This window comes from Perca flavescens, chromosome 2 (genome assembly GCF_004354835.1).
Source record: "Perca flavescens isolate YP-PL-M2 chromosome 2, PFLA_1.0, whole genome shotgun sequence".
NCBI lineage: Eukaryota > Metazoa > Chordata > Actinopteri > Perciformes > Percidae > Perca > Perca flavescens.
This window is the reverse complement of record NC_041332.1, coordinates 16,260,523-16,279,360: the sequence shown is the minus strand read 5'-3', so window position 1 is coordinate 16,279,360 and position 18,838 is coordinate 16,260,523. Positions and strand designations below refer to the sequence as shown.

Genomic DNA, 18,838 nt, shown 5'->3' with positions numbered 1-18,838 from the left:
GGCTGAAAAGGCCGCAGTGGCAATAAATGGAACCATTAAATGATGTTGTTTTGAGGAGAACACCATGGTTGTGTTCAGTCAATTCAGTCCCAATGCAGATAACAAATGTTAAAATAAAACTGGTTTCTATAATGAACGTAGTATAGTACAATAGAGAAGAAAAAAAAAGACAGTACAGTATACAGTAGTGCGGTACAGTACAGTGACTAAACATGGTTGAATCCATGCTCAATAAAACACTATGAGAGCACTTCTCTCACACTTCTCTATTTTTTTATTGTCCCACTAAAAATAAACTTCCTGACACGATAATGACCTACACTGGTTTAACTGTAAAAACACAGCACAGCAGTTTGAATCTCAATCTTCAGACTTCGCGAACAACAAAGAAGACAAAAGAGTGGCAGCATTAACTGTATCACTGGAGGAGTAAAATCGCTGCCAGCCTCATTCTCTGAAGAAAAAAACTTGAATAAATAATGTACAAACTTAAAAACAGTGAGAAAAAAAAACAAAAAAACATTCATTTTCAAATTTCATAAATATGGAAGGTTACATAGACTAGATTTTTTTCTTCTTTTTTTTTCTGTTATCATGTTTTGGAAGTTTGTTTCTCCTGCATACATTTATCACGTTTTGCAGACACAATAGCTTCAGATGGAAAGTTGACTTCAAGCCTCTTTTTCTACTTTTTTTCTAACCAAACCATAGTCAACAGTTTTAACCTACCTAAATACCAGAATGGTGTCATACAGGACAAGGTGTACCAGAGTTGTTATATACAGTCAGAGAAAAGCATTGGAAAATCAATTGGGGATATATTATATATATTTATATATACTGTATTTCTGTCAATTACAGTAAAAGACATCCATTTGGTACTCTACGCAGGTTAAAAACAAGCACTAAGAAGCATTCTGACTCAGGTCTGCTTAGCAAATCTTTTCTATTCTTTCCCTGCTCAGTCTCCACATCCCCAGTTCTGAAAATCACAGCAGTGAGGATTATACCAGGAAACCCTCTGGCTGCTGCTGCCATCTGCTTCCCCCTGTTCCTTCTCCTGCGCTGCGCTCCTCCATCTCAGTGCTTCCTCCAGCGATTCTTGGGTTTCTCCTCACACCCGGGACCCTCACAGGTGCCAGGGAGTGGAGGCGGAGGTGTGGGCGCAGCCTTCGCTGGGGCAGGCGTGTCTGCGGCCTTGCTGACACTGCTGAGCAGTGCCGGGAGATCATTTGAGATGGCCCTCTCTATCTTCTCCAGCAGGCAGCCGCCGGTCCAGCTGCAGTGGGAGGAGAGCTGCTTGAAGCTGGAAACCGGGTTCACGCCAAAGAAGTCTTGGTAGGCCTCCTTGTTGGGCAGGTCGAACTTGCTGACGTTGGTTTTGGCCAGAATGGATTTGAAGATGTAGTACTTGTCCGGGTCGTTGACAATGTCTTGGAACACCTCGTAGGGGTCGCTGAACCAGCCCAGCTTGTCGTGGTAGGTCTGGAGGTAGCGGTCCACCAGCAGGGCGTGGATGCGCACACGGATGCCGTGCTGGCGGATGAAAGCGATCTTGTTCTCCATCTGATTCTCAATCACCTTCCGGGGAGGAGAGGGAGAAAATATAAATCATAGACTTGATGTGTACTGCAAATGTTTTGTGAAATGTTTTAAAATGTAGTATTGAAAGTAACTTAATATATCTCAGAGACCTCATGAGTGAACTCTTGAAAAACAGAATCAGAATCAGAAAGATTCAAAGATCCGAGATTGCCTCAGTAGTTACCCTACGTGGAATTTGCCTTGGTGATTGGTGCATTTAAACAAACAAACATATTAAACATTAATACGAATAAACAATAAATACAGAGAAAAAAAATATACAAAATAGCTGTTTAAGTAGTTTAAGCACTGTATGTAATGTATATTACAATATGGGGGTTGGTGCAAAGTGTAGTGACTGGGGGGTTGAGTTTCAGTCACAGTGGGATCGGGGCCTTGTTGGTGAGGCTGACTGCAGAGGGATGGTTAGAATGCATGTAGCTGTTTTAAAAGATATTTTTTAAGGCTTTATCGTTTATTTAGAACAGTTGAAGTGAGACCGGAAATGGGGAAGAGAGAGAGAGAGTGGGGAATGACATGCAGCAAAGGGCCTCAGGTCGGACTCAAACCCGGGCCGCTGGCAAGGACTGAGCCGGCGCACGCTCTACTAGGTGAGCTAGAGGCTGCCCCTGAATGCATGTAGCTGTTTAATGAAGCAATTACCCAAAAATCTCTGCATCGAAACTCAAAGAATTATACCGTCAACAAAAACAAGTCATCGCACATACCTGGTTGAGGTCCTCCAGCAGAGAGGTCTCCTCCTTCATGAAGAGCTCTCGGCTGGTGTCTGCAGCGTAGTCCTGAGGCCAGAAGGAGCTGACGTACACCCGGGGGGGCTCTGTGACGTTGATCAGGGGCGCCATGCTCCAGAACAAGGCCCCGTAGACCCTCATCAGGTTCTGGGTGGAAAGACTGTCGGCCTTGTTGAGGATGAGGCGAATCTGGGACTCGCGTCCCTTCATCTGCTTGAAGAGCATCTCTAGCTCGGCACCCACGTCCAGCTTGGTGGGATCAAACACCTGGAAGATCAGATCGGCTCGATCAATGAACCACTGGCACACCTCGTTGTAGGGGTAACCTGAGGAAGAGGAGGGAGGAGACACAACAGATGAAAAAAAGATACATGTTTGAGCTGTGTGAAAAGTCCCAAAGCAGCATGATTAACACATTGGACATTTCATATATGAAAAGTTTTTGTTTTTTGGTAACAAGAAACAGAGTGCAGCGTATCATCCGCTCTGCTGAGAAGGTGATTGGCTACAATCTGCCATCTCTCTCCTCTTTTCCTATGTAAAGCTATTTTTTTTCTATAGCTTTTTCTATATTTATTGTTTATTTCATATTAATGTTCAATATGTTTGTTTGTTTATGTATGCACCAACTGCCAAGGCAAATTGCTTGTAAGTAAACCCTTTTACACATTTACACTGATTGTGAATCTGAGGTAAAACTCATGTTGTTAGTGGGATTTCTGGTTCAGGAAGTAGCACAACAAATGAGGGGACTTTTATAGATTAAGATTAATCTGTTTATTAAGCCCATTATATGCCTTTTAGCCAGATATTTCCAGGGAAACATTTAATTGTAGTGTACAACAAGACAACAGACACAAATGGGTTTGTTAGACATGACTACTACACAGTTTTGATTTGTCTGCATCCTTTGTTTTCTGTACAAAGCTTAGGGCTAATGTCTGTTTATGCATAATACATAAACCTAATAAACTGTACAACTTAATATTTAACACATTACTTATTGTGGGTGTGTTGTGTCTCTGTGTGTGTTTACATGTGATTGAGATTGAGACTGTGTCAGGGCTGTTATTAAAGTACTCTTACTCGGCCATTGGACTCGTCAAATATTCTAGTTGGTCTTGACCGAGTCCAGCACTATTTGCTTTGGTTCTAAATAACTTCCTCCTTCAAAACAAAACCATTGATGAAGCGCGCTCTTTCAGAAAACAGTTAGTAGTTTATAATTCAAAATCCATCTAGAACGGGCATCGAGATTGGTCGCCTGGTATACCTGGCTGCACCATATACCTTAATCATCAGGTATCAATTATTTTCATTTTGGCCACAGACACAATGTCAGCTAGCACTTTGTAGCCTACCATTCATTATATAGGAAAAGTAATAACTTTAAGAAAGGGAACATTTTCATTGTATACTTAAAGTAAATAATATGGCCTAATTTGATCCTAGTGTGTTACTCTGCACTTGCTTTTCGATTATTACAAATAATAAAGCAAAATTATCATCTTAAAATAGAAGATATACTGTCCCTCACATTACATAAATTATAAACAAACAGATAAGTAAGTGGTCTTGAAGAGGTCTCTCATTTGGACTCGGTCTTGACTTGGACTTGAACCTGGACTAGTCCTGGTCTTGGGCTTGTCTTGGACCTCGACAAAGGTGGACTTGACTAACAGCCCTGCTGTGTGTCATGGTTAACGCTGACTCATGTCGGATTGATTTTGCAGATACTGTTGTAGTAAGTCTACCCACAGAAGAAGACCGTCGGTTGTCGGTAACGCTCACCTCTCTCCTGCTGCTTGCGGTTTTCAATGATGCCCGGCGTGTCGACGAAGGTGACCCTCTCCAGCAGCTTGTGGGGCATCTCGACGCCCACCAGCCGCTCCAGGAAGCCTTGGCCGAACTTCTCCAGAGGCGAGAAGGACCGCGAGCTGTCTGCTGCCATGACGATGCCCTCTATGGACCGAAACTTGTCACCGTGCATTATGACTGTGTACTCGGAGGTGGTGGGCTCAGCACCTGGCGGAGGGATGATTCAACACACTTTGTGTCAGGGGTTGAAGCGTATGCGTTCGTTGGTTTAATTTTAACCCGATACGTGTTAGTACAAATAAGGTCATATTAAACTGTTCTTTTATAAAATTAAAATTAAAATTTTGCCTAAACTAAGCATTACTGCTGGCTTAGGTAATGCCAAATTACTAGATAATTAAGCATTCATTGACACGATAACACCTTTTACATTTCCTTAGTTTTAACAACAGAGGTTTAGTTCATGTTTAATATCATAACATTGATTGCTTGTTAGCTTATAATTAATATGTTTACAGATTAATAAAGATAGAATTAATTCATTCATAATGATTAATAAAACACATTCTTCTTCAATTCCATATACATATTTTGTTGCTACAGTCTTGTCTGGTATGAACAGTAGGCCTAGCTTAAGGCAGTTAACGTTATGTTGGTTAACTTTAGGTAGATATTGCTGTGTGACGGACATAACTGCATCACTTTGCTGACTTTAAGACTCTTCTCTTGTGTGTTACCGTTACACAAAAGTTTAGCACACCATAGATAACATTTTAAAAGTAGGACAAGAAGCTAACACGGCCGACCTCATGCACCAGGAGAAATACTTATTGTTTCCTATTTGTGTTGCCTCGCTTTCAGTCAGTTCACCTGCGGATAATGTCTTTAAAGTATGCTAACTGACTCATGGACATACTGGAAATGTGCAGTTGCCACTCGTGTTCATAGTAGCCGGCAGCTGTTCATCAAACGTTACATAGTTTCACTTGAAATTACAATATATGGAGGGGGGTGTCTTGGGTGAATAATAATAAGTGAATAACTTAGGTAATCTTATACTTCTGAATCTTCATTACTCTGTTGTTATAATATAAAACTGTGTCACAAACAATCAGGTTAAAACAATGTGTGAACCTGTGTAGAGTTCCTGTGAGGTGCCGTGAAGGCCAAGCAGGTAGTTGATCATGGAGGACTTGCCGACACTCCACGGTCCCAGGAACAAAACCATGGGCTTAGAGGTGATCTCACCATCTGCAGAGTTTGTGACAAAGACATGCATTGAAGAAAAAAAAAAAGGTTTCAGAGATAAAGAATGAACATAGAAAATTCACTTTAGGAAAAAAGAAAAAAAGCTTTTTTTTTCTTCTTTCAGGTTGCCATGTTGAGCTACAATAATACCTTGGATTATATTGTTGACTAAAAGGTTCCTAATTCAACTACAGCTTATCTCAGGACTGGCCAGAATACTATTTTGTGATCCTCCCTGATTTTGTCTTGTGTCATCTCTCTACTAGTACACAGGAAATAACCAAATCAAACAGGCAGACTGAAAATTTCCTGAACGCAATCATGCTCCTCTGACACTGCTGTACATGTCTTTCCATTCTACACCACAAGGGGTCTCAGAGTTACATGCCACAGTTTGAAGACTTCATCCTTCTCCTTAGCATAAATAATGCTTAGTTACTCCTTGCCCTCAAGTGCGATGGAAAAAAGTCGTAGGGACTCTGGCCCACACAACGTTCCATTTAATTTTCATCAGACAGAGTCCTTATTGTGCTTCACTGTGCGCTGCCTGGTTTGAATAATGTCAGTTCCTGGCTCTATTTCTTTTTAATTATGACTTGTTTTGTGCTTCACTGTTTCTGTGCAACTCCAGTTTATTAAACTATGTGTTGTGAGCTGTGAGGGGATGCTTGTTTTGGTGGATCATCTGTTGGACAGTAATGTTGGCTACGTTACGTTTTCACATGACAGTTAACTGTTGGAAAATGAAAAGTGTGAATAAACAAGTATCAGCTTACTTATTTACCATTATGTAGAAGGATACTATCTTCATATTTTACAGGGCTTGTTTTCTTTGAATTGGTGCCAGAGACATCAAAATGTCTCAGGGAAGGATTCAAAGTTCAAAAAGTGGTTGCTTATGTGGGCCTGTAAAGCCTTTTGAGTCATTGTTCGCCCCTATAAAAAACAAACTACTGTTAATGCTATGCTGTTTTTAAATCTAGGTGTAATCTCCAACAGGAAGCTGAGTTACCTGTGACTTCATGCTGCCTGAGCTCGTTGTACTTGTAGGCTTGTTCCATTGGCTTGATGGCAGTGTGGTAGATGTTCAACAGCTTCTTCATAGCAGCTAAAGAGAGAGCGAGAGAAAGAGGGATGAAATAATTGGGCTGTTTATTTATTAAGATCCCCATTAACTTCTGTCTGTCTTAAACAGAAGCGACTCTTCCTGGGGTCTCTATTATTTCATAGGAATATTAAATAAGCTGGAATAAATACACACACATAACATTCACACTCACAGCGTAACAAAAAAATAAACACAATACATCAGACAACATTCAGCACAAGCCAAAAACCAGTCTAGTACATACAGTTGCCCACATAATCATTTATGTCTTCAATAGGCTAGTTCATAATAGAAAGACAGTACCTGATTATGAATCATCCAGGTCATAAAAAAAGAGAAAAAAGAAAATGGAGAGATAGCTCAAAGATCATTTCCAAAGTTCATTTCAAATCTTCAAGATCATTCAATAAATCCATAGTATTCTATACCACTTCTTGTGTACATAAATACAATTTAAAATTTTTATGAAAACATATTTTATCACTTTCTAAAATCTAAAAACTCAGTTATAAATTCCGTGCCACCATTGCTCGATAATTCACGGTCCTCTGTATAAACTAGTTCTACAGGGAGACAACAGAAAACGACTCTCTGATGACTGTCGAGTACAGTATTGATGTCTATCTAAAATATATATATATATATATATATATATATATATATATATATATATATATATTTTCTGGATTTTTGGCTACAGCAATGTTTTTTAATAAAACTTACTGCGGAATAATGTAACCTACTTTTCACACTTAACCAGGCCAAACTATTATTCATTGAACTTTCTCTAATGTAATGGTGAGAAGACATTTTGGACAAGAGTATTATTAAGGCTTTTGCTAAAATTACTGATTACAACAGTTCCTTTGGCAGTGCATGATGAATGCCCTCGTAAAGTTTATTGAAATTGAGCTGAGGTGATTAGAAGACTGGCTCTGCTGCAGCACTTTGGCCTCTCTAAAACGAGCCAATCTGGTTTAGGAGAACAGAGAGGCTTTCATGGCCGAGGACAGAGTTACACATTTGCACTGATTAATCACCTGCCTCAAGATGTGTCTGCACGCTCACACACATACACACACATGCATACAGCCCCAGGACCTAGACATCATGAAGCAATTTTCAGAATAGTTTCTGCCGAAAATCCCCCAAAAAATTCTTTTCAAACTTCCTTTTATTCACAAACACATCTGTTTTTCTTTTTCATTGACAAAGTCGCTGTAAACATTCTTCGTTTCGATGCTGAACTTTAAGCATTTCCACACAGCAAAAGTCTGAAAGACATTGGAAACTGTGGGCAGCACAGCAATGTTATCATTGAACATCCTATTTTTGATCGGTTGATGTGGGTATGTGTGTATGTATGAGTGTGTGGGTGTATAATGTGTCAGAGTTGGACTGAGGTGCTCTGGGTCCTTTCAGAGAAAATCTGAACCACATATTGCCTTGCTTACGTCAATAATTCTAAGATGTCTTTGTTCCTCACCTGAGAACTCTGCTGAGGGTTCAGTAGTGGCCAATCGCAGCGTGTCCTCAATGTGGGCGCGGTCCCTCAGTTTGGGGCCTGCTGCCTCATCTTTCTTATGTTCTGATTGGAGGATCAGACTGTCGGTCAACTGTTAAGGTCAGAAACCCTGGCATGCATTTACCTGTGACTGCAGGACAGTAGCAATGCTTAATCTAACAAAGATGGCTTGGAACACAAGTTAGTAGTTTTCTATGGCACACACAGGTAATGACAATGTATCTGTGAAATGAATCACGTGCTCTTATCCAGTTAGTAAAAACTCAGCTGACATGGTTACAAAATAAATGTGCTCGGCCCAGGTGAATGGTTTCCTGAGTTGTGAGTGACCAGACCATCTGGGCCGAGTACAGGCCCAAATGTTATATCATGCTGTTGTCCATCTAACTGTCTATTCCTTTCCTCTGCTATTTTGGTTTGTTTATTTCTGTACCAGAGGTTGTTGCTAATTCCCCTTTAGCTACACACAGTGTCATATTCAGGGTGCTCTGCATGCCAGGGAGAGAAGGGTAGAGACCTTTGCTGTCATTTCATGGCCCATCTCAGTTAAATGTCCAGTTAAACACAAATCGTAATTTGCTACCACTTTATAATAAGGCATACTTTATATATAGCTATATACATGGTTATGTTTGAACAACGTATAGGTCAGTAATGAGCCATTTTGTGTTAACAGGTTGTAAAGAATCCCTTTGGCTGGTGTTAATCCTCCTCTGAATAAGTTAATAATAAATAAATTATGGTCGGGATGCCCCACAGCTCATTTCCAAAACTTAAGATCATCAGAGGGATCCTCAATGTGAAATAAGATGATAGCTTAAAGGACAACGCAAGTTATGCTAGATGAGGATAAACCCCAGCCGCAAAGGTTTGTACATTATTTTATTGCTTTATGAAACATGTATGACTGATTTATCAACCATTAATAAAGCCAGTAATTACAACTTAGAAACCCATAAGAAAGTGTGCCTTATTGGAGAGTAGTTACAAATCCTTAAACAACAGATATGTTCATGTAAAGTTTCCAAATTCTTCTAGAATTCATGATTTATTTTAAAAGTAGATGTTTTCCTGTCTCTAGTTGTCTAAGATTTTTGTTCTCTCTTTCTGTGCTCCTCTGTTTCTCTCCTTCCTGTACAAAGACGTATTATCCTTGCTTTTTTTTTTTTTTAAAAAAAAAATTGTATTAGCATTGTATTACATCTCCTTATGATTAAGATTGCTAATTTCTGTCTTTTTTATCCCATCTGTTTTTGTTGCAAAAATAATTGTGTCTCTGTGTACACGATTTCTTGATATGTATATTCTTCATTCACAGGTTAATAACTAATTCACAACAGAACATTTTCAAATAGATTTGGTTTTGTCATCTCCAACTCAAACGCTGAGGATAGAGTGATGAAATATAAAAGACTATGACTGTTGAAATCAACTACTGTGGATATCTAAAGCATTTTTAACAACCCCATCAAAAAAAGAACAACAACCTCAAATGACACTCAAGTGTAATAAGTAATAAGTGTTGAAGTGAAATCAGAGTAAGAGATGGGAAGCCTTCTTTTTTTTTTTATAGCAGGTGTCAACACCCAGATGTCAGATAATGGCGTGCTTCCTTAATTACAGAAGCGCCGACTGGATGGAGACTGATATACTGTAACAGGATTCCTGCTGCTCTACTTATCGCTGCTCGGACTGTCTGACAATGAATGCAAGACCTTAGCCTCTGGTGTCAGTGAAAAGATTGAAGTTACCTTCTGCTACAGCTTTATCTTGTAAGATGACAGGAGAGGAACTTAAATTCTACAGAAAAGTTTGACTTATGATGACACATAAACCCGGATGATGTTGACTTTGTGTACCTTTGGTTTGAGACTGCGCAGGCTCCTCTGCAGTCACCTCCTCCACTGTCACCTCCTCGACATCAACAGGTGCCTCCTCCACCACAGGAGCCTCCTCAACAACATCCACCGATGCCTCCTCTTCCACAGCCACATCCTCTACAGATTCTGGTGTGACCTCCTCCACAACAGGCTCTGCCTCCACTTCTGGTTCTGGTTCGGGCTCTGGAATTGTCTCCGGCTCTGAAATGACTTCAGGCTCTGCAACCACTTCGATCTCAGGTTCTGGTTCTGGCTCTGTAGTCCCCTCTGGTTCTGGTTCAGGCTCTGTAGTCACCTCTGGTTCTGGTTCTGGCTCTGTAGTCCACTCTGGTTCTGGCTCTGTAGTCCCCTCTGGTTCTGGTTCTGGCTCTGTAGTCCACTCTGGTTCTGGCTCTGTAGTCCACTCTGGTTCTGGCTCTGTAGTCCCCTCTGGTTCTGGTTCTGGCTCTGTAGTCACTTCTGGTTCTGGCTCTGTAGTCCACTCTGGTTCTGGCTCTGTAGTCCCCTGTGGTTCTGGTTCTGGCTCTGTAGTCCCCTCTGGTTCTGGTTCTGGCTCTGTAGTCCACTCTGGTTCTGGCTCTGTAGTCACCTCTGGTTCTGGTCCATCCTCAGATTCCGGCATCACTTCTGGTTCTGTTTCCTCATGTTCAGAGTCTGTTTGAGGAAGTTCAACGGGTTCTTCTTCTGGTTCAGATTCAGCCACTGCAACCTCTTCCTCAGCTGCATCCTCGGCAGCTTCCTCCTCTACAGCCTCAGGAATGAACGTTTCCACACTTTCCTCCTCAGCGGCTGCCTCTGTGTCCTCCTGTGTGTCCTCACCTTCTGGTTCCTCAACTGCTTCTTCTTCTTCTTCAGCAGCAGCAGCAGCAGCTCCTTCCTCTTCTGCAACTTCTTCCTGAGGTTCACTCACTTCCTCTTCCTTGTGGGGTAAATCCTCCTCTGCTTCTCCCTCACCTTCGTCGATGTTCTCTTCCTCAACCTCAGCTACCTCCTCTTCCTCTTCAGGAGATGATGCCCCCTCAGCTACTTCCTCCTCCTCCACACTTTGACCCAGAGCCTCCTCCTCAGGTGACGCCTCCTCTTCTTCTACCCCTTCCTGGGAAGCTGCCTCCTCCTGCGCTTCTTCTCCATCACTTGTTACCTCCTCAGTGGAAGCAACCTCCTCCACAGGAGCCGCCTCCGCCTCCTCCTCTTCATGCTCTGAGGTTAAAGCCGGCTCTTCTACAGCTGAAGGGGGTTTGCAGGGCTGGCACATGGCCCTCTCCGGGGCCGGGGTGTCGTTGGAGGAGCTCTGGCTGGTGTGCTCCTCTGTTGTGTCACATCCACAGGAGAAGAGGTCTCCCTCTGGCTGCTGGAGCTGCAGACGCACCAGAGGCTCCTCATCGTGGATGGAGGATCCTGCCAGGAGATCCAAGAGGAGGAAATATGTGATTAGACAACATAACTTTTGGGTACCTGGTTAGCTCACCTGGTAGAGCGAGCACCCATATATAGAGGTTTACGCCTTGATGCAGCAGCCACGGGTTCGACTCAGTCCTGCGGCCCTTTGCTGCTTGTCATTCTGCTCCTCTCTCTCTCTCCCTTTTTAATTCTAAGCTTTCCTATTCAAATAAAGGCCTAAAAATTAAAAAAAATATATTTTTTTAAAACCTATCACTGTTCAGAACACAGATCATCATTAGCTCTTTAAAGGAAAATGTTCAGAAATAAACTGACCAATCAGACTGCACGGTGCCAACTTGCTAGATCTCTGCAGACCAGTCACCTTTGTCTGTTACGTCAGTGCTTGACCAGTGCTCAGTCACTGTGCAAGAACAGAGCAGATCAAATGTTCAGCACCTCCCAGATTTAGGACTCACATTTCAGCTCCTTGAATGGTGACACCAAAGAGTGGACTATTTGAAGCAGACGTAAAGTGGACAGTTGTGTTGAGAATCTAAAGGAACACAGCTGAGTGGACAGGTTGGCTTGGAATAGAATAATGTATACATGTATAACAGCTGTCATGTTTTAATCTAGTTCATACATAGGAATCACCATGAAAAAGGTCATCAAAAAGTAGCCATTTCTATACCGCGTAAACGGGTCACATTGCTGCTTTTTTTACTGACACCCAAAACACCGGTCAATCAATGAATTTGGGCTTAATGCAAGCTTAGTATGTAAAATATTTCAATGTTTCAAAACTTGAATGTATGTCCGTTATGAATTTCTTCAAGCTGAAACAACACACACAACTAAACTCAAACAAAAAAAATATAACAATGCTACTAGCAATAATTCTAATATACTGTATATACAATGTGCATGTTATAACAGTATATATATATATGTCTAGACATAAAGTTTTTTCAAAAGCAAAGCCAAAGATGGGTTCCTTCTTTCTCTCAGGTCAACAAAATACAGAACAAGACATTGACAAGCTGCTCGCACACAGTCCAAATCACATGCAGGTGAACAGACATCACCATCCCTCAGCATCAAGGATTATAGTTACTATGGCTTCAAAACAATCACGGCTAATACAGCGGACTCCCTCTCTATTACACACTGCATGCGTACATGTAGGCTACATTAGATACTCTTCACAACCACTGTGTACATAGTGACCTCTAATTCTAACTGCCAGCCAGTCCCAAGATCAAGAATAATGTAGTGGTACACAGTGTGATACAAGGCAGCTAAATGAACGTCTACAGTTCATGTTACAGTGTGTGTCAGTGTGTGGGATGAAGACTAATAGCTGTAGGCAGCTGTCACGGGTTTTACGCGTTCATAAGGCTTCTGGATCAATGCCCATCGTGATCTAATGCTAAGGAAGATCCTAACACATGATAGCTTTTCTTTTTTTTGAGTTGTGATCAAATCATTGACATTTTATCAAACAATTATTTGCACATCCAGCAGTTACAGAGCAACAGTATCATTTATTCCGAGTGTTTCAGGTCACCTGATGAATGTAATAAGTCTAATATTCTGTCTGATTCACCAGCTCTTGGGGGAAAACATCTGGCTCTTAAGCTGCAAAATGCTCCACTATGTTCCCCAGCTAGTTGCTAACTGTGTCTGTCTGTTGTTTGGTGCTGGACAGGTAGTGTGCAGTGGGTTTTTAGAGCTTTTTCACCAAAAAAAGACACTGACTAATTAGTCACGTTGAAAATGGGTGGAGCTATAGCCTACTGGATAATTAGTGATGACACATTTTGTCTTGTTGTATCAAAGAAAAGCACTTGCAAAATGAATATAACAAAAAGTGGCTGGTTTCCATTCATGTGTTCCAGTTCCAGTTCCAGGGTATTGTGCATGTTGCTTCACTGACATGGCGAACCGCATAAATGGAATAGAGACATCATTAGTGTCATTAGTTGCACTAATATTAATATTATACAAATTTTAATACTAATATAGCATTAATATTAATTCAGTCTTTGTTAGACTAGTATCATGACAACTTTGATTTTAAGGGATGCTACACCACAATCTGAAACTATGAATGAATAATATGCTTACATGACATGTCAAGGTGCATTACCAATGGTTTTGTCTATGGACGTTGCACGAACAGTAGTATGGCTATCAGCCGCATTCTGTTTTAAAAGTGGATGTGAAAGTACTAGTGTAAATCCTTGAAGCTGAGCCCTCCAAACCATGATCGTCTGCCTCTGAGTCAGGATACATTAGGCTAGATGGAAGGCTTAATGCTCATCTAGCTATCCTATAATTATGCTAGCAGGACTCCATGTATTCTCCTTGTCACGAGATCCTCCATGGCGGCTCTTTTTTGCTCTATTTTTAAGGCCCTGAATCACACATCAAACTATTTTGTTCTCTTGATGTTGCTTGTCACTTCTTGTATGTCGAAGCTTTGTTAGCTTATCACCTCCTGAGGGGATTGTCAGCGTTAGTGACCAGAGAACATCAAGTTTATATTCCCAAAAGCATGCATGCTGCATGAAAATTGTGAAGATGACCCAGTCAAACCCTACAAGTGAAACCAATGTTTCCAATGCTGAAAGTTCATGTCCTGAAAAATGAAATCATCCAAGAGATAGAGAATATAATTCAGCACACAAAACAGCTCCTCTACTCCTCTCTAGGTCTACTGATCATAAGAGGCAGTCGTATATTCATATTCATGTACTCCCTCACTGCTGCTGGCAAAAGTCGCGATGTGAGCCTGTTTGGCCTTCGCTGTTTGAATGCTGTCCAAAGACATAGTGCTACAACATAGTCTGCAATATACCATGACCAGCAGCCAAGATCCTGAAGTGTGTTGGTGAAGATGGGTTGCCAACATTAAGTGACATTAGGTCAGTCCCTAATGGCCATTTACTGGTTACATTTAATAAAGTAAGTATGGTTAAAGGTTCTGTGATTTAGCTCTCTGACTTTGATCCATTAGTTGCCTGGTTTATGTAGGAAAGAAATATTTGTGCACATTGATGTGATGATTTAGGATAAGAGCATACAACATCAAACGTATAACAACTGATAGACACTGTAAAGTAACCGTGAGGCCTTTGCAATCTTACGAGCTGCATTTACTCTGCTGGTTTTCTCTGCACTGCATGCCTTAAGGTAATTGTGACGATATAGTGGAGAGATAATGTTCTGCTGTGGTAGTGAAGGCAAAATTTAATTAAAGTTAACATAGTTAGAAAGTGTGGGTGAGGAAATGTGAGACAGAATACAAGTGAAAATAAAAGTGGGATGTTTTAGACGGGTTTTGTTCGGTTTAACATTAAAAAATAATATCTATCTCAACATCCGCTGGAAGAATTGGCACAAGCGTTTGTTCAGACATTCACATCACTGTCAGGCTGAATTGTAATAACTTTGGTTATGCCTTAACGTTTCCTTTGGTTTATGACCAAACACTTGGTGAACATGGCAAACATAAAACCTGGTAAACATCAGCATGTTAGCATTGTCTTTGGTAGCATATTAGCATGCTGACGTTTGCATCACAGAGCTGCTAATTGCATGTCCCTGCATAGTAATCAAACTGTGGTCCTGTCACTCAGGTACATCAGATGGTATGGCCGCAGTTACATATTCCTGGATGTGCATTCATTGAGGCATCAGGCTCCTGTGAGCTACAACAGAGCAAGCACTGAGTGAGGCAGAGGTGGGCAAATACCCATAAACCCATAGAAAAGACATTTTCTTCTTTTTAAAACAACACATTATTTATTTTTGGCCACTTGGGGGCAGCGAAACAAGTCATAAACATTATATTGACATAGTCATCACCTTTTAAAGTTGAAATGGCAAATGTTCACAGTTGCTCATTTTTGCATCCAGCAGACATACAGCAACCTAAGCATCGATTTTGGAGTTTTGTTATTTTCCACCTGATGAATATTAGTCTAATTTTAACTCTTCTTTTTGCTCTGTTTTGATCTCCACCAAATATGTACTGTAGCTCTTTAGCTGCTAAATTCACCAGCTAGTCTCCAACTTTGTCTGTCTGTCTGTTGTTTGACACTGGGCAGGTAGCGTGAAATTCTTTTTATGTTGCTGCTGAAATCAGCTGCATGGTACACCTGTCAAACCAAAACAATGAGCTAAAAGACGCTAAAGTGCGTGGTCGAGGTGAAGGGAAACTGCAGAGTCTAGTGATAATATTCTGTGGGTTAATCGCTATGAATGTGCTCTCTCACATTCACTCATTTAATCTATTGCTAATAACAATTTCTATAAGTGTAGCTTTAAAATGAATATAATATACATCCTGTGCAATTATTTATGTGCAACTAACTTGGTCTTGAACATTGTGGGAGTATCAAAGTCAGAGTGGGTGCCTGTCTGGAGGTTCCTCACCCTGCAGTTGCTGCACTGAGGTCTAGGTAGAGCACAGTGTCACAGGGAGTGGAGCGGGACAGGTGTCTGGGTGCTGCCTGATGGTACATCTCTGAGACAGAAATAGTCCTACAACGAGTCAGAGGGTGAAAAGGAGGAGGGATAATTCCACTTCTATTTTCAGGGAGTGTGGGGCTCTTTCCTCCCTGTGATTGTCATGAGGCTGGCCTGCAACTCTGCTGCACTATTGCTCACATTCCCTGCAACAGTGTGCGGCTGTGCATGACTCAGTATCTCTTTAAAGAGCAACAACTGATAAAAATGTACCCTGCTTGCTGTGTAACTCGAGCATAGCCTTGATGAATGATACGTTAATATGCTCAAACACATCAGGGCCTAAAGCAGGAATACACAGGAACACAGCAGTGGTTTTGCATTTCTGTCTCTTTTAAAAAAAATCAGCATCCACCTATGTGGATATATACCGTATTGATTAAGGCTACACACTCTTTCTCTCTCTCTTGCTAATAAACATGTAACGCTCACCTATTTATCTCTTCATCGTGTTTGCTATTTTTGTCAAATCTCACACTTTCTGAGACATGCTCACACACTTACACAAATCTAAATGCATTGTGAGGAGGGGGGTTGCCACTTGAGCTCTGTCAATACTTCAATTTATTTCCATTTCCTTTTACATTTTAACTCAGTCTTCAACGTTTTTTAAGCCAAGGACCCCTTAATTGAAAGAGAGACAGATCAGGGACCCCCTACTATATTGTATAAAATGAAGTTGCATATTAATCTGGTCCTACAATAACTTTTAGGGCAGCCTAAAGCATTTATAGATACCTTTGTTGCATAGAACACTAAGCTATTCAAATTGCCTAATAATTGTTGGCATGATTTTATAAATCATGTTTTAATGTTAACTAACCCCTTAAATGTGAAACAAATGTCAGTCAATCCTTTGGGATGATCTGTGGATGGCTACCTTAGTGACTATATTACCCATTGGCCAGTAAGCCTACCATCAGTGAGGATTTATATTTGCTAATAATATGTTGGAATCATGTTAAGACTTTTTAATTTTTGAACAAACTTTCAAAAATGGACCCCCTGGGGGTCCCGGACCCCCTGTTGAAGATCCCTGGTCTAACTGTTGGGCTACTGAACTCTGGTCCTACATGGCGTTTGCTGTGCTCTCTCATGCCTGTTTTAGCTGGGACATCCCCTGGACATGGACCCTGCTGACTGGAATGACAGATTAGCAGCTCTGCACACAGAGCAGAGCCGGAGTGATGGATGAGCCATCGAATGCAGGACTGACTTTTGCTGTAGAGATGAAGTGTAGTTTGAACTCATGTATGATTTTATGATCGCCTATAATTTCAAGCACGTGCAGCTCAGTAATAGCTCTTTGTGTGCATATGTACATGATATAGAAGTGTGTGAATTCCTGAGAGTCTTAGAGATGTGTATCAATGTGGTGACCACAGTATCTGGTGACTTTGTCTGAGTGAAGCCTGACACCTGACTATGGCAACTTGCAGGGGCCAAAATGAATCAGTGGAAGGACAGACAAGGGTATTCTCCGCCTCAGTTTTAATAACTATACTAGCATGACAAGTTATTTTTGTTAAACATTTGCAAACAAGCAGAGCAACAGTCGGGATGTATACACCTCTATAGTTCAATTAGGTATCATAGCTGTAATTTCCAATTTGCTCAATTTAAAAATGTATTTGTTTATCTGTTGTGGAATGAAAGGTAAGCCTGTAAAACATCAAACCACCGTAAAGTGCCAAAGTCTTGACTTGAGCACTGACTGAGTTGCACACATGAATGCAACTGCTGTGAGAAGAGAAGCAAGCCGAAATAGATCCAGTGGGAAAACTAATAATTTCTGCCAGCTTTTGCTGCAGCAGAGAGCTTCTTTTTGTAGTGAGTCCAAGTCACTCTGTCAGTGGCGTCACTGTGTTCCTCTCCAGGGCACAGAGAATAAGCAGCAGCAGACTGACAGGACAGTTTCCGTCAGCTGGTGTAACTTAAAAACTCGACCACAAAGCTTCACACTGCACCATGATAACATACAGTACTTTCTTCCTACCCAATCAGCTGAGCTTACATAAACTGTGGTATGTATAGACATTGGTCAACATTTGAAACAGATTCTAACCCAACTCTCAGGTCAACTGGCAGGGAGCAAAATGATCAATCCATACGTACAGAATGGAACTTGTTTAGCTGCATATTTATACCTAAACTCAATAAAAAAAAATTTGAAAAAAAGATAGATCTTTTAAAATTTCCTTCAATAATGACCTCTAAAATCATTGTCCACAGCCAACTCTCAGCAAGATATACACAGCTCTGATACGTTCAATGACACAGACCGACCAAACATATGTAGATATCCAACTGCGTTGGATCAGCATTTCCATTTAACATACCACACCTTAATAAAACAAACTCCCTTAAATGCACCCCACAACACAAAAACCCTGAAATATTAATAAATATAGTGTAAACCCAAACCCTCCACCATACCTGCATCAGACAGGGCTAGCAGAGACAGCAAGCAGCACACAGACAGCAGAGACTTCATTTTGGCTGCGAGGGGCCTTCCCCTCTTCTCCTCCGGCTATATATACTGCTCTGGCTGAAGGTTAGAGGGCATGCCAGTGGAGGTGGTGCTCAGAAACTACAACCATATCAGCCATTGTGTGTCAGAGCAGATGCATGGCCCTATCAGGAATGTTGAGAGCAGAGAGAAGCAGAAAAGAAATTCGCTTGTATTTTTAATCACTAATTATGTATCGTCGTTTTTAAATGAGCTTATACTGTACATGCAGTTTTAAACGTCTAATTATCAATACTATCCAGTATCGTGTATTAATTGCTTTCTACACCAACGTTCAATGACAAAAAAGGTATTTTTCTTTCAAATATACACATTTCTCAGATGTAGATCTCTTGTAACTGTATTTATCCTAAAATGATGAAGGAGGCCTGTGTGCCATCTGTGTTTAACGTGAACTCAAGGTTCATCTTCTCTCTGCTGCTGCCCAAAGAGTCTCTTAATGTCGCCTCCTGGTGGACAAAATGGGTCATTTAATGC

At 41.1% G+C, this 18,838-nt stretch overlaps 1 protein-coding gene across 1 annotated transcript; it reads right to left on the bottom strand.

Annotated features, from left to right (window-relative positions):
* Nucleotides 1-821: 821 nt before the first annotated feature.
* Nucleotides 822-18,353, bottom strand: LOC114562426 (sarcalumenin). Its single transcript, XM_028588806.1, has 9 exons — nt 18,268-18,353; nt 10,373-11,313; nt 9,895-10,228; nt 7,997-8,098; nt 6,415-6,510; nt 5,289-5,405; nt 4,128-4,361; nt 2,313-2,662; nt 822-1,581 (listed from the first exon to the last, which is right to left on the bottom strand). Exons 1-9 carry the CDS (start codon nt 18,323-18,325, stop codon nt 1,081-1,083), a joined length of 2,733 nt encoding a protein of 910 aa, XP_028444607.1. The 5' UTR covers nt 18,326-18,353; the 3' UTR covers nt 822-1,080.
* Nucleotides 18,354-18,838: the final 485 nt, after the last annotated feature.

What these genes read in the sequence shown, in the direction of transcription:
- LOC114562426 (XM_028588806.1), bottom strand. Translation starts at nt 18,325, where the DNA reads ATGAAGTCTCTGCTGTCTGTGTGCTGCTTGCTGTCTCTGCTAGCCCTG. An exon ending in GCTAGCCCTGTCTGATGCAG is followed by an intron (nt 11,314 to 18,267) that starts GTATGGTGGAGG and finishes ATCTCCTGGCAG; the next exon opens with GATCCTCCATCCACGATGAG. An exon ending in CTACAGAGCCAGAACCAGAA is followed by an intron (nt 10,229 to 10,372) that starts GTGACTACAGAG and finishes TGGACTACAGAG; the next exon opens with CCAGAACCAGAACCAGAGGT.